General features: G+C 46.2%; 1 protein-coding gene and 1 long non-coding RNA gene across 4 annotated transcripts in view; one reads left to right on the top strand and one right to left on the bottom strand.

The window, feature by feature from the left end:
• The window catches only part of SLC6A19 (solute carrier family 6 member 19), a 572,970-nt gene that overhangs the window by 399,933 nt on the left and 157,904 nt on the right, over positions 1 to 15,133 (top strand). Inside the window, exon 6 of the mRNA XM_063922661.1 lies at positions 8,845 to 8,957. Within this exon, the coding sequence (XP_063778731.1) occupies positions 8,845 to 8,957 (113 nt within the window). The remainder of the gene's footprint in view (positions 1 to 8,844; positions 8,958 to 15,133) is intronic.
• LOC134927755 (uncharacterized) overlaps positions 1 to 15,133 on the bottom strand; it is a 285,855-nt gene that overhangs the window by 246,810 nt on the left and 23,912 nt on the right. The gene's annotated exons all lie outside the window — the stretch shown is intronic.

Here is a 15,133-nt window from a genome sequence, read left to right as displayed (position 1 = left end):
AAACACCAAATATCAGTAAAAAAAGGACTCCAAAACCTAAAATAAAATTGTCGGAGGAGAAGCGTAAACTTGCCAATATGCCATTTACCACACGGAGTGGCAAGAAACGGCTGAGGCCCTGGCCTATGTTCATGGCTAGTGGTTCAGCTTCACATGAGGATGGAAGCACTCAGCCTCTCGCTAGAAAAATGAAAAGACTAAAGCTGGCAAAAGCAGTAGCACCGCAAAGAACTGTGCGTTCTTCGAAATCCCAAATCCACAAGGAGAGTCCGACTCCAATTGTGTCGGTTGCGATGCCTGACCTTCCCAACACTGGACGTGAAGAGCATGCGCCTTCCACCATTTGCACGCCCCCTGCAAGTGATGGAAGGAGCACCCGCAGTCCAGTTCCTGATAGTCAGATTGAAGATGTCAGTGTTGAAGTACACCAGGATGAGGAGGATATGGGTGTTGCTGGCGCTGGGGAGGAAATTGACCAGGAGGATTCTGATGGTGAGGTGGTTTGTTTAAGTCAGGCACCCGGGGAGACACCTGTTGTCCGTGGTAGGAATATGGCCGTTGACATGCCTGGTGAAAATACCAAAAAAATCAGCTCTTCGGTGTGGAAGTATTTCACCAGAAATGCGGACAACAGGTGTCAAGCCGTGTGTTCCCTTTGTCAAGCTGTAATAAGTAGGGGTAAGGACGTTAACCACCTCGGAACATCCTCCCTTATACGTCACCTGCAGCGCATTCATAATAAGTCAGTGACAAGTTCAAAAACTTGGGCCGACAGCGGAAGCAGTCCACTGACCAGTAAATCCCTTCCTCTTGTAACCAAGCTCACGCAAACCACCCCACCCCACATGTCGTCTACTGTCACTGCATATGATTCTCTCCCCATTGAAAGAATGGTGGAGGATTATATGAGTGACCGCATCCAAGTAGGCACGTCACACAGTCCGTACTTATACTGGCAGGAAAAAGAGGCAATTTGGAGGCCCTTGCACAAACTGGCTTTATTCTACCTAAGTTGCCCTCCCACAAGTGTGTACTCCGAAAGAGTGTTTAGTGCCGCCGCTCACCTTGTCAGCAATCGGCGTACGAGGTTACATCCAGAAAATGTGGAGAAGATGATGTTCATTAAAATGAATTATAATCAATTCCTCCGTGGAGACATTGACCAGCAGCAATTGCCTCCACAAAGTACACAGGGAGCTGAGATGGTGGATTCCAGTGGGGACGAATTGATAATCTGTGAGGAGGGGGATGTACACGGTGATATATCGGAGGATGATGATAAGGTGGACATCTTGCCTCTGTAGAGCCAGTTTGTGCAAGGAGAGATTAATTGCTTCTTTTTTGGTGGGGGTCCAAACCAACCCGTCATATCAGTCACAGTCGTGTGGCAGACCCTGTCACTGAAATGATGGGTTGGTTAAAGTGTGCATGTCCTGTTTATACAACATAAGGGTGGGTGGGAGGGCCCAAGGACAATTCCATCTTGCACCTCTTTTTTCTTTTCTTTTTCTTTGCGTCATGTGCTGTTTGGGGAGGGTTTTTTGGAAGGGACATCCTGCGTGACACTGCAGTGCCACTCCTAGATGGGCCCGGTGTTTGTGTCGGCCACTAGGGTCGCTTATCTTACTCACACAGCTACCTCATTGCGCCTCTTTTTTTCTTTGCGTCATGTGCTGTTTGGGGAGGGTTTTTTGGAAGGGACATCCTGCGTGACACTGCAGTGACACTCCTAGATGGGCCCGGTGTTTGTGTCGGCCACTAGGGTCGCTTATCTTACTCACACAGCTACCTCATTGCGCCTCTTTTTTTCTTTGCGTCATGTGCTGTTTGGGGAGGGTTTTTTGGAAGGGACATCCTGCGTGACACTGCAGTGCCACTCCTAGATGGGCCCGGTGTTTGTGTCGGCCACTAGGGTCGCTAATCTTACTCACACAGCTACCTCATTGCGCCTCTTTTTTTCTTTGCGTCATGTGCTGTTTGGGGAGGGTTTTTTGGAAGGGCCATCCTGCGTGACACTGCAGTGCCACTCCTAGATGGGCCCGGTGTTTGTGTCGGCCACTAGGGTCGCTTATCTTACTCACACAGCGACCTCGGTGCAAATTTTAGGACTAAAAATAATATTGTGAGGTGTGAGGTATTCAGAATAGACTGAAAATTAGTGGAAATTATGGTTTTTGAGGTTAATAATACTTTGGGATCAAAATGACCGCCAAATTCTATGATTTAAGCTGTTTTTTAGGTTTTTTGGAAAAAAACACCCGAATCCAAAACACACCCGAATCCGACAAAAAAAATTCGGTGAGGTTTTGCCAAAACGCGGTCGAACCCAAAACACGGCCGCGGAACCGAACCCAAAACCAAAACACAAAACCCGAAAAATTTCCGGCGCTCATCTCTACTTTGTATAAGACTTATTTTTATCTGTCTTTCTAAGTTTTTTCTTGTGTGCAGGGCTCCCTGTGTTAGGGGATAACCCTGTGTCTTGTTGAGGTGATTTGCTTACCTCAATATCAGAAGAGTCACAGGACAGGAAATTTTTGACTGAAAAAGTCCTCTTTTTCTGTATATTAATATTCTCTGAGGAGTCAGAGGATGAAGGAGAAGAGTTATTTGCCCTTTTCTGGGCTCTCTTCACTGTAAAACCGCCAGCCATGGAGGACAGAGATAGTGTATCTGTTGCTGAGACAGATACACAGTCCTCCATGTCTGCTGACAGAAAAAATCTGATCAGCAGCTGGGGCGCGCGCCCACGTGTCTGTGCGCGTGCGCGCCCACGTGTCCGTGCGAGCGCGCGCGCCGGCCAGCCGCTGGAGATGTGGGAGGGAGTGAAAATTCTTTCACTCTCCTCTCCATCAGCGTTTTCGGGAGGCTTGCTGCCTTGCCCACCTGCTGTTGCTAGGTGGCAAGCCTCCCGAAGAACAAAAACAGTTTTGCCATGATAGCTGCTTACTGGGCTGCAGTCCCATCTTGAAAAGAACATTAAACAATACTACATCAATTATATTGCTGTGAATAACTGCAATAAAAGATGTTAGTCAGGACTAATCTGTGGAAATAAATAAAGAGATTATGACAACTTGATAAGCTCCAAAAAATAGATCTCATTTCCATAAATGCCTTGATTGGCTTGTTGATTGAGGCAAAGTTTGCTGTACTCATTGTTACTCTCCTTTATAACTGTTATCCATTACCTTATACCTACCCTATAAAACTTTCCTTGTTAAAATGCCAACTGTTAAACACTAATAAAGCAGATTCAATTCCAGCTATGGTGATATACAATGATAGGTCTAGAATATCATAAATAATTGCATGGTATATGTTGGAAATTCCGTGCGTACAGGTGAACATATTGCAGAATTATGTAGGCACACACCAGCAGATGATTCAAACTACTGTATGAACAGCCCAGTGGTGCTGGTTTATTGATAGATAGCAGGTACAGCCATACTCACTGTTACATGTACACTGGTGACTTAAGCAAAGCAGGGTTTCATACAGCTTTCCAGCTGGTGAGTGTATGCTGCAAACGGGTATCAGTGCAGGGTTGCTGGAACAGCCTTATAGCAGCCTTGTAGAAGGTATTAACCTTGTCACTCATAGGAGCTAAGTAGGAGACCACACCTCCCAACATGACCCTCTCCAGGAGGGACACAATGCTCTGCTTCTGGACTTGTCTCTTAATTTATGATTGCTGGCACCTGTGTTGAACAGGTTTATAGATAGGAAAGGTGTTTCACCACAGGTGATGGCAATCAGAAATTAAGAGGGAAGTCCAGGAGCAGAGCATTCTGTCCCTCCTGGAGAGGGTCATGTTGGGAGGTATGGGAGACTATTGTCTCCCACCATGTCACTCTACACAGTCTAAAGATGTCTCTGTACATGCTCAGTAGTAGCCCCTGCAGCCATTTTGGTACAGGGACTGAAGCTTTCCTGGAGGAGTAGCAACATGGAGTCTACACAGTACTGTAGCTCACACCACTATCAACAGTATATATTGTATAACAGATTTTTTTTATAGTTTGGTCCTGAATGCAGGGGGAAGGGGGAAGGGGGGGAGGGGAAATCATAGCCCACTACACAAAAAAGGAGGTGACTTTCTAAAAAGCTTTTGTTTACCAGGTAAGGATCTACATACAAAAACAAAGAAGAGGCACTGATATGGTGAAGTGTCTTTGAGTACTAGACTATACTATAATGGTTATATTATTCAAAGATGGTTCACCCTTTGGATGTTTGTTTACAAAAAAACATATATTGTATGTACAAATTAGATGTCCTCAGAGATACACTGTTGATAGACTGGATGATGTGGTGACAAGTTAACCCCTTTATCCATCGAAACTGGTGGAAAATGGGGGTTGCCATGGGGTAGTGTTGGGGTCCTTTTACCTTCTAGTTACTCCTACCAACTCATACTACCAGAACCATCCCTTACATTCTCTGCATTTGAGGTCCATGCTATACGCCTCTTCCAATCAGTCCATCTTAGAGTAGCTGTCATTTACCACCGCCCTGGCATTGCCTCCAAATTCATCGACAACTTTGCTTCCTGGCTTTCTCACTTCCTCTCCTCTGACATTCCCTCCATTATCCTAGGCGATTTCAACATTCCTATCGATATCCCCACACATTCCCATGCCTCTAAACTCCTTAACCTCACCTCTTCACTTGGTCTCTCCCAGTGGACCTCCTCACCCTCCCATGTGAATTGGTTCTCACTGGATCTGGTCTTCACTCACCGTTGTGATATTTCTGATTTTTTTCAACTCCCCATTTCCCCTCTCTGACCACCACCTACTCTCCTTTAACCTCTCTCTCTCTCTCTCTGCTTCCCCATCTCTGCCTCCTAAGGCTACCATCACTAAGCGTAACATTGAGGCTATTAACACCACATTCCTCCCTGTTTGACTCACTTCTCTCTCTCTCATGCCCTGAACAAGCATATACATATATTCCATATATTCCATATACAATGAATCCCTTACTTCTGCTCTTGACTCTGTTGCTCAACCAACCACTATTCACCATCGCAAATTAACATCTCAACCCTGGCACACCAAATGCACCAGATATCTGCAAAAATGCTCACGTACTGATGAGGGACACTGGAGGAAATCACGCTCTAAGGCAGACTTCCTCCATTGCAAACTTATCTTCTCATCCTTCAAGAACCTCATCTCCTCCCAGTCTTCCAACCCCCGGTGCCTCTTTGCCACTCTCAACTTACTCCTCTGCCCACCTCCACCTAGTCTCCTTTCCTCACTCTCTGCTCTTGACTTTGCCACTTACTTCACATCCAAAATTGACTCCATATGCCAGGACATCACATCACACCAGACCATCAGCAACTAGCTTCCTCCCATCCCTTTCAGACCCCTCCCCATCCCTTTTACCAACTCTGACATCTTTATCCCATGCATCTGGTGAGGAAGTCATGGCCCTCATTCATTCCTGTCCCCTTACCACCTCCCCACTTGACCCTATCCCCTCCCGACTCCTCCGCTACCTCTCTCCTTCTGCCTGTTCCTATCTTTCCCACCTACTCAATCTCTCCCTATCATCAGGCACTGTCCCCTCTGCCTTCAAGCATGCACTCTTCTATCCTATTCTTAAAAAACCTACCCTTGATCCAAACACTCTCTCTAGCTTCCGACCCATCTCTCTTCTCCCTTTTGCTTCCAAACACCTTGAGCATATTGTCTACAACTGCCTTACTTCCTTTCTTTCCTCACACTCACTGCTTGGCCCATTCCAGTCTGGCTTCTGTCCTCTCCACTCTACTGAAACTGCCCTTACAAAAGTCTGCAATGACCTCTATGCTGCTAAATATAAGGGCCACTACTCTACATATTCTTCTTGATCTCTCTGCTGCTTTTGACACTGTGGACCACCCTCTCCTACTGCAAATCCTTCACTCCATTGGTCTGCGTGATACTGCCCTTTCTTGGCTGTCTTCCTACCTCTCTGTCCATTCATTCTCTGTCTCCTCTCATGACTCAACCTTCCCTCAATTCCCCTAACTGTAGGTGTACCCCAAGGTTCTGTCTCTAGTCCTTTTCTTTTCTCTCTCTATACGTCCTCAATAGAGCTCATTAGTTCTTTTGATTTTCAATATCATCTCTATGCTGATGATAGTCAAATCTATCTTTCCTCTCCGGACCTCTCCCCTGCTCTCCTCACTCGTATCTCCAACTGTCTCTCTGCTATCTCTGTTTGGATGTCCCAGCGCTTCCTTAAACTTAACATGTCAAGCTTATCATCTTCCCTCCCTCCTGCATAACCTCACGTACCAAAATCTCATTATTTATTGATGGCATTACTATCTCCTCTAGCCCCCAAGTGCGCTGTCTTGGAGTAATGCTGGACTCCTCTCTCTCCTTCAAACCATACATTCAGCACCTCTCCTTCAAACCATACATTCAGCACCTCTCACAAACCTGCCGTTTTCATCTAAAAATTCCAGGATCAGACCCTTTCTGACCCAGGAGGCTACTAAGGCCCTTATCCACTCACTCGTCATCTCCAGACTGGACTACTGTAATCTCCTTCTGAATGGCATTCCTGACAAATACCTCTCTCCACTCCAATCTATCCTCAGTGCTGCTGCCCATCTCATTTTCCTCACCAAATGCACTACATCCACCTCTCCTCTCTTACAAGACCTTCAATGGCTCCCCTTCCCTTTCAGAATCCATTTCAGGCTTCTTCCACTCACTTACAAAGCACTCACCCACTCCTCTCCCATTTACATCTCTGACCTTGTCTCCCTTTACACTCCCATCCATCCTCTTCGCTCTGCTAATGCACGTCGACTCTCCTGCCTAGTGATTACTTCCTCCCACTCCTACAGATGGGTCCATGTTTATCTTGACATTTAATAGGATTAACTGAGACTTGGCAGTCGGACTTAATCCCCTGCTGTAATGACTTAATCCCCTGCTGTATTGTTCTCTTTATTGTATTGTAGCTGAGAACAATAGATGAAGGGTTTATGTTAATAAACCATGTTGTGCCTAGGCGCAGCAAACTAGCCAAGATAACCGTGGACCCATCTGTACCTCCAAGATTTTTCACATGCTGCTCCATTTCTCTGAAATTCCCTAACTCTCCCCCTCAGACTCTCCACCTCTCTACAAAACTTCAAACAGGCTCTCAAGACCCACTTCTTCACCATACCCAGCCAATTGTCATCCTAACCCTCTGTTCCACGCTCTCTATGTACCCCGTCTGTGTCACCCCTGTCTGTCTACCCCTCCTCTTTAGAATGTAAGCTCTCATGAGAAGGGCCCTCTTCCCTCATGTGCTTATCCTTTTTCTTACTTTAATGATTTTCAACTGCACCAAATCCAGCAGTTTTCTGCCACCTGATACTTATTCCAGTGTCATCTGCTGATGTAGCTATGTTTATTTACCCCGTACTTGTCCTATATTGTCTTCAACTGTAAGTTGCTCTTTTCCTGTTTTGATTATTTGTTTATGTACTCTGTTATTGGGCGCTGCAGAATTCTTTTGGCGCCATATAAATAAAGGATAATAATAATAATAATAATAAATAATAATAATAAAATAGACTCTTTAGAGCTATATTTACGAATATCCTAGTAAATCATGGCTTTAATCAAGAAAGTGTCCATATAAACAGTTATATGTGATTGTATAAGTTATATGGTATACATTAGAAGTTTTTTTTTTCTTGATTAGAAATACCCCTCCCTTTCAAGCACCTGAATAATATCACTAAGCTAATTGAGCATCTACCATTATATATATCTGTTGTGAGAGGCAGAGAGGTTTTTGCATTAGGAGGAGGTGCAGGCCCTGACATGCCATATGGAGCATTATGGAATTGCTCCAAGGTAGGTAGCTCTTAGCTTAGATATATTCAAGTAAGGAGCCATTATCATGTGGCTCCTTGGTGGTTAATCATAGACCCAGATTGGGGTAATGGAGGTGTGGGGTGTGGTGCCTCTGGACTGGCTGAGCTGGATGGCTTTAGTGTGGCATACCTTTACATTCTATTAACACTTTTCACATACTAATTTCTTTAACACTATTTCTCCATTTTAATTACATCTCATTTTTGTATCACCTTCTTTATAGCTTCGGCTTCCTAACACTAATTTATTAACACTATAGTTTTTTCACTGGTATGCTGCCCTGGGCAGCCTATGCTGGTGTTTTGGGGTGCCGCACCCTGCACCTATATAGAGTGCTAGGGACCCCAAATATACAGAGATGCCTTGATGTGGCTTTGGGGCTTATTCATACATTTGCGCAAATATATGTAACCGAGATGTCTGAATTCTAATATTGTGTGGAATTTAAATCTGGTTACTGTTATCATTCAGGGTGCTGGGGCAAACAAAATGCCTTTTTTTTTTCTTGATTAGAAATACCCCTCCCTTTCAAGCACCCGAATGATATCACTAAGCTAATTGAGCATCTACCACTATATAAGACATCAGAAGTTGTATGACATTTAAAAGCTTATTTATGCTGATGTAACAATTTTAAAAGGTCATTACAAATGTTGCTTACAAGTAACACAAGTCTTGTTTGCATTACATTTCTATTCGTATTAAATTAAATAATAAACCTTGGAACTGTGTTGTCAGTTCTGCTACGAACTTTGTTCTCTAGTAATTCAAATGTAACTTATTACAAATAAGTAACCTATTTCACTGAATTAGTACATGGTTAATAATGTGTAAGTCAGCTTATCTAAGACTGCCTACAATCACTTTAAGTGTGTATAAGTCGATAAAAATTGCACATATTCATATTTTATTTTAGTATTGTTCAAAACAAAATAAAAAACTAATTCATTATAATTTCTTTCAGGTTAATGAATTGGCAAATCCAGTTACTTGGCTGGATGCTGGTGCCCAAGTTTTCTATTCATTTTCTCTTGCTTTTGGGGGCCTGATTTCCTTTTCCAGTTACAATTCTGTACAGTAAGTCAAATAATAATTTTTTTTGTACAATGGGGGTCATTCCAAGTTGATCGCTCTCTAGCAACTTTTTGCAGCGCTGCGATCAGATAGTCGCCGCCTTTGGGGGAGTGTATTTTAGCTTTGCAAGTGTGCGAACGCTTTTGCAGCCGACGGCACAAAAAAGTTTTTTGCAGTTTCTGAGTAGCTCTGGACTTAATCAACAGCTACGATCACTTCAGTCTTTTTGGACCCGGAATTGACGTCAGACTCCCGCCTTGCAAACGCTTGGACATGCCTGCGTTTTTCCAAACACTCCCAGAAAACGGTCAGTTGACACACACAAACGCCCACTTTCTGTCAATCACCTTGCGATCGGCTGTGAAAATGGATTCTTCGTTAAATCCTTTACCCAGCACTGATCCTCTTTGTACCCGTATGACGCGCCAGTGCATTGCGGTGCATACGCATGCTCAGTTTTGCAGAGATTTAACCTGATCGCAGCGCTGCAAAAAGTTGCTAGCGAGCGATCAACTCGGAATGACCCCCAATGTTTGCTAAATCTATATAACTGTAGTAACACATAAACTTCAAGCAATTGTACATGTGAATATCATGATGCCATCTTCCAATCCCATTCAGATAACTGAAGATATTTAAAGGGTAATTTAAATAAAACAACACTAGTAACTAAGCTCACAGTGGAGCATCCGGATTATATACGATTTACCGGCAGGCTGTCAATATCCCTGCAGCGGTATCCCGCCCGCCAGAATTCCAGAAGTGGGGCAAATGGTAAGAGTCCCCTTGCAGGTTCGCTGCGCTCGCCACGCTTCTGTGTCGGTATCCTGAACGCAGGGATCCTGATGGCTGGCATTTTAACTGCATTCCGAGCAGCTATCCTGCTTCATATTAACAGGATTGGTTTGTGAGGTGGTTAATGAAACTGCTTAATGGTTTGTGAAGGGATTGTAAAAAGTGTAATCCTTTAGTTACTATACATATTATAGCAATCCTATTTAAGTACAATCATGGACGGATCTAGACCAAGTAGAGCTTAGGGTGATCATTTTCTTTGGTCGTTCCCGCCCGCCTGCACACACACACACACACACACACACACACACACACACACACACACACACACACAAAATGTACCCATAAACTCATGCAAACACACACTACCTCCATAGCCACACACACACACACACTACCCTCACAGCCACACACTCACTATCCCAATAGCCTTACACACACACACACACACACACACACACACACACACACACCCACACACACACACACTACCCTCACAGCCACACACTCACTATCCCAATAGCCTTACACACACACACACACACACACACACACACACACACACACACACTAACCCCATTAGCTTGACACACACAAACTAATGCCCATAGCCTCTCACACACACAAACACCACTATAACCTGACACAGACACTGCTCCCATAGCCACTCACATACTGTCCCCATAGACACGCGCGCACTGTCCCCATAGATACATGCACACTGCCCCATAGACCACAGACAGACACATACATATGCTGCCCTCATAGACACACACGCACACATGGCTCTTACTACATCCTATGGCAATCCTGTTGCTGCTCTGTGCTCCATCTGGCATCCTCTGTAGTTGTTCAGATTCTCTGGCAGTAAACCCAGCGTGTATGCTGTGAACATCGCTGGCAGGAAAATAGCTCAGTGCATACACACTGAGCTATTTTCCCTGTGCCCAGTGATGTTCACGGGGGGTGAAGCACTTTCCACAGTAGGAGGCTGTGGAAAGTGCTTCACTCGGCTGTTCAAACAGCCCGACAGATGGCGGCGGCCAGCGATGATGCGGGAGTGCGCATCTGCGCTCATCGCTCTGGCCGAGTTTGAGCTCAAAGTAGCTCAAAACACCAAAAGTGAGCTATTTTGAGCTCAAATTCGGCTAGTTTGTATGGGCCTTAAGTGAACACACTTACTAACTACTGATCTGAGGCTGAGCACTGGGATTGTGGGTTCTGGGGGATGGAGCTCTGTGCTAGTCTCTAATGTCTCCTCTGAGAGCAAGCAGCAATCTGAGGAGAAGAGGGGGCTGGGGGAAAAATTGCCACTGCCAGTGCAGCTGAGGGCAAAATGACACTCTGGTCGGTGGTAATGTCAGCCCATGCCTTAAGCTACCACTGAGTACAATGTACTGGGTCTTAAGGACTAAAACAAAAATGATTACTTTTAAACTCTTCAGGGGCAGCAAGACTGGATAAAAGCTCTTAACATTGCTAGCTCTAACATTCTGAAAAACAATGGATAATCAAGGGAATATGTTTCATTAATTAATAAATAAAATTTGTAAAATATACCTACACAAAATGAATAAATACCCATTTCTCTGACGTCCTAGTGGATGCTGGGAACTCCGTAAGGACCATGGGGAATAGCGGGCTCCGAAGGAGGCTGGGCACTCTAGAAAGATTTCAGACTACCTGGTGTGCACTGGCTCCTCCCACTATGACCCTCCTCCAAGCCTCAGTTAGAATTCGTGCCCGGCCGAGGTTGGATGCACACTAGGGGCTCTCCTGAGCTCTTAGAAAGAATAGACTTAGGTTTTTTATTTTCAGTGAGACCTGCTGGCAACAGGCTCACTGCAGCGAGGGACTAAGGGGAGAAGAAGCGAACTCGCCTGCTTGCAGCCGGATTGGGCTTCTTAGGCTACTGGACACCATTAGCTCCAGAGGGATCGACCGCAGGCCCAGTCCTTGGTGTTCGGTCCCGGAGCCGCGCCGCCGTCAGCCTTACAGAGCCAGAAGCAAGAAGATGGTCCGGAAAATCGGCGGCATGAAGACTCTGTCTTCACCAAGGTAGCGCACAGCACTGCAGCTGTGCGCCATTGCTCCTCTCACACTTCACACTCCGGTCACTGAGGGTGCAGGGCGCTGGGGGGGGGGCTCCCTGAGGCAGCAATAATAACACCTTGGCTGGCTAAAATACCTCAATATATAGCCCCAGAGGCTATATATGAGGTAAATACCCCTGCCAGAATTCCATAAAAAGCGGGAGAATAGGCCACGGAAAAGGGGCGGAGCCTATCTCCTCAGCACACTGGCGCCATTTTTCCCTCACAGCTCAGCTGGAAGGAAGCTCCCTGGCTCTTCCCTGCAATATACAGTAACAGTAAGAGGGAAAAGAGAGGGGGGGGCATTAAATTTGGCAGTATATATACATATATTATATGAAAAGCAGCTATTAGGGACATAACTCAGTTAGTCCCTGTATATATATAGCGCTCTGGTGTGTGCTGGCATACTCTCACTCTGTCCCCCCAAAGGGCTTTTTGTGGGTCCTGTCCTCTGTTGAGCATTCCCTGTGTGTGTGGGGTGTGTCGGTACGGCTGTGTCGACATGTTTGATGAGGATAATGAGGTGGAGGCGGAGCAGATGCAGTTTGATGGGACGTCACCCCCTGCGGGGCAGACACCCGAGTGGATGAACTTATGGAAAGAAATGAGTGCACGTATAGATTCTTTACATAAGAAATTTGATGACATGCCAAATGTGGAACAGCCGGGATCTCAGCTCGTGCCTGTCCAGGTGCCTCAGGGGTCGTCAGGGGCTCTAAAACGCCCGCTACCTCAGTTTGCAGACCCGGATGTCGACACGGATACTGATAACAGTGTCGACGACGATGAGTCAAACCTAATGCCTGTCAGGGCCATTCACTGCATGATTGAGGCAATGAAAGAGGTGTTAAACATTTCTGATTTACATCCAGGTACCACAAAAAAGGGTATTATGTTTGGGGAGAAAAAACTACCCATAGTTTTTCCCCCATCAGATGAACTAAATGAAGTGTGTGAAGAAGCGTGGCTTTTCCCTGATAAAAAATGTGTAATTCCTAAGAAGGTACTAATGGCGTTCCCTTTCCCGCCAGAGGATAGGTCACGTTGGGAAACACCACCTAGGGTGGATAAAGCGCTCACACGTTTGTCAAAAAAGGTGGCACTACCCTCTCAGGATACGGCCGCCCTTAAGGAGCCTGCTGATAGAAAGCAGGAGGCAATCCTGAAGTCTGTATACACACACTCAGGCATTATACTTAGACCAGCTATTGCGTCAGCTTGGATGTGCAGTGCTGCCGCTGCATGGTCAGAAAAACTGTCAGAAAATATTGACACACTAGACAGAGACACTATTCTGCTAACGATTGACCATATAAAAGATTCAGTCTTATATGTGAGAGATGCACAGAGGGAAATTTGCCGGCTGGCATCTAAAGTAAGTGCATTGTCTATCTCTGCTAGGAGATGCTTATGGACTCGTCAGTGGACGGGAGATGCAGATTCCAAGAGGCACATGGAAGTTTTGCCTTATAAAGGGGAGGAATTATTTGGGGATGGTCTCTCCGACCTAGTTTCCACAGCAACGTCTGGGAAGTCAGCATTTTTACCCCATGTTCCCTCACAGCCTAAGAAGGCGCCATTTTATCAAGTTCAGACCTTTCGGTCCCAGAAAAGCAAGCGTGGAAAAGGAGGGTCTTTTCTGTCTAGAGGCAGAGGTAGGGGAAAAAGGCTGCAACAGACAGCAGGTTCCCAGGAACAAAAGTCCTCCCCCTCTTCCTCTTCCAAGTCCGCCGCATGACGGTGGGGCTCCACAGCTGGAGCCAGGTACGGTGGGGGCCCGCCTCAGAAATTTCAGCGATCAGTGGGCTCGCTCACAGGTGGATCCCTGGATCCTTCAAGTAGTATCTCAGGGATACATGCTGGAATTCGAGGCGGCTCCACCCCACCGGTTCCTAAAATCTGCCTTGCCGATTGCTCCCTCAGACAGGGAGGCGGTGCTAGCGGCAATTCACAAGCTGTATTCTCAGCAGGTGATAATCAAGGTACCCCTACTTCAACAAGGCCGGGGTTACTATTCCACACTATTTGTGGTACCAAAGCCGGACGGTTCGGTGAGACCCATTTTAAATTTGAAGTCCTTGAACATGTACATAAAAAAATTCAAGTTCAAGATGGAATCGCTCAGGGCGGTTATTGCAAGCCTGGACGAGGGGGATTACATGGTTTCCCTGGACATCAAGGATGCTTACCTGCATGTCCCCATTTACCATCCTCACCAGGAGTACCTCAGATTTGTGGTACAGGATTGCCATTACCAATTCCAGACGCTGCCGTTTGGACTCTCCACGGCACCAAGGGTATTTACCAAGGTTATGGCGGAAATGATGATACTCCTTCGAAGAAAGGGAGTTTTAATTATCCCGTACTTGGACGATCTCCTAATAAAGGCACGGTCCAAAGAACAGTTGTTGGTGGGAGTAGCACTATCTCAGGAAGTGCTGAACCAGCACGGCTGGATTCTGAATATCCCAAAGTCACAGCTGGTCCCGACGACACGTCTACTGTTCCTGGGGATGATTCTGGACACAGTCCAGAAAAAAGTGTTTCTCCCGGAGGAGAAAGCCAGGGAGTTGTCTTCTCTAGTCAGAGACCTCCTGAAACCAAAACAGGTATCGGTGCATCACTGCACGCGGGTCCTGGGAAAGATGGTAGCTTCTTACGAAGCAATTCCATTCGGCAGGTTCCATGCCAGAATCTTTCAGTGGGACCTGTTGGACAAGTGGTCCGGATCGCATCTTCAGATGCATCGCTTGATAACCCTGTCTGCAAGAACCAGGGTGTCTCTTCTGTGGTGGCTGCAGAGTGCTCATCTTCTGGAGGGTCGCAGATTCGGCATTCAGGACTGGGTCCTGGTGACCACGGATGCCAGCCTGCGAGGCTGGGGGGCAGTCACAAAGGGAAGAAACTTCCAAGGACTATGGACTAGTCAGGAGACTTCCCTTCACATAAATATTCTGGAACTAAGGGTCATCTACAATGCCCTAAGTCAAGCAAAATCCCTGCTCCTACACCAGCCGGTGCTGATCCAGTCAGACAACATCACGGCAGTCGCCCATGTGAATCGACAGGGCGGCACAAGAAGCAGGATGGCAATGACAGAAGCCACAAGAATTCTCCGATGGGCGGAAAATCATGTACTAGCACTGTCAGCAGTGTTCATTCCGGGAGTGGACAACTGGGAAGCAGACTTCCTCAGCAGACACGACCTCCACCCGGGAGAGTGGGGACTTCATCCAGAAGTCTTCCAAATGATTGTAAATCAGTGGGGTCGTCAACAGGTGGACATGA

Source organism: Pseudophryne corroboree, chromosome 5, assembly GCF_028390025.1.
Source record: "Pseudophryne corroboree isolate aPseCor3 chromosome 5, aPseCor3.hap2, whole genome shotgun sequence".
NCBI lineage: Eukaryota > Metazoa > Chordata > Amphibia > Anura > Myobatrachidae > Pseudophryne > Pseudophryne corroboree.
The sequence above is the reverse complement of the archived record's forward strand: the minus strand, read 5'-3'. Positions and strand labels throughout refer to the sequence as shown.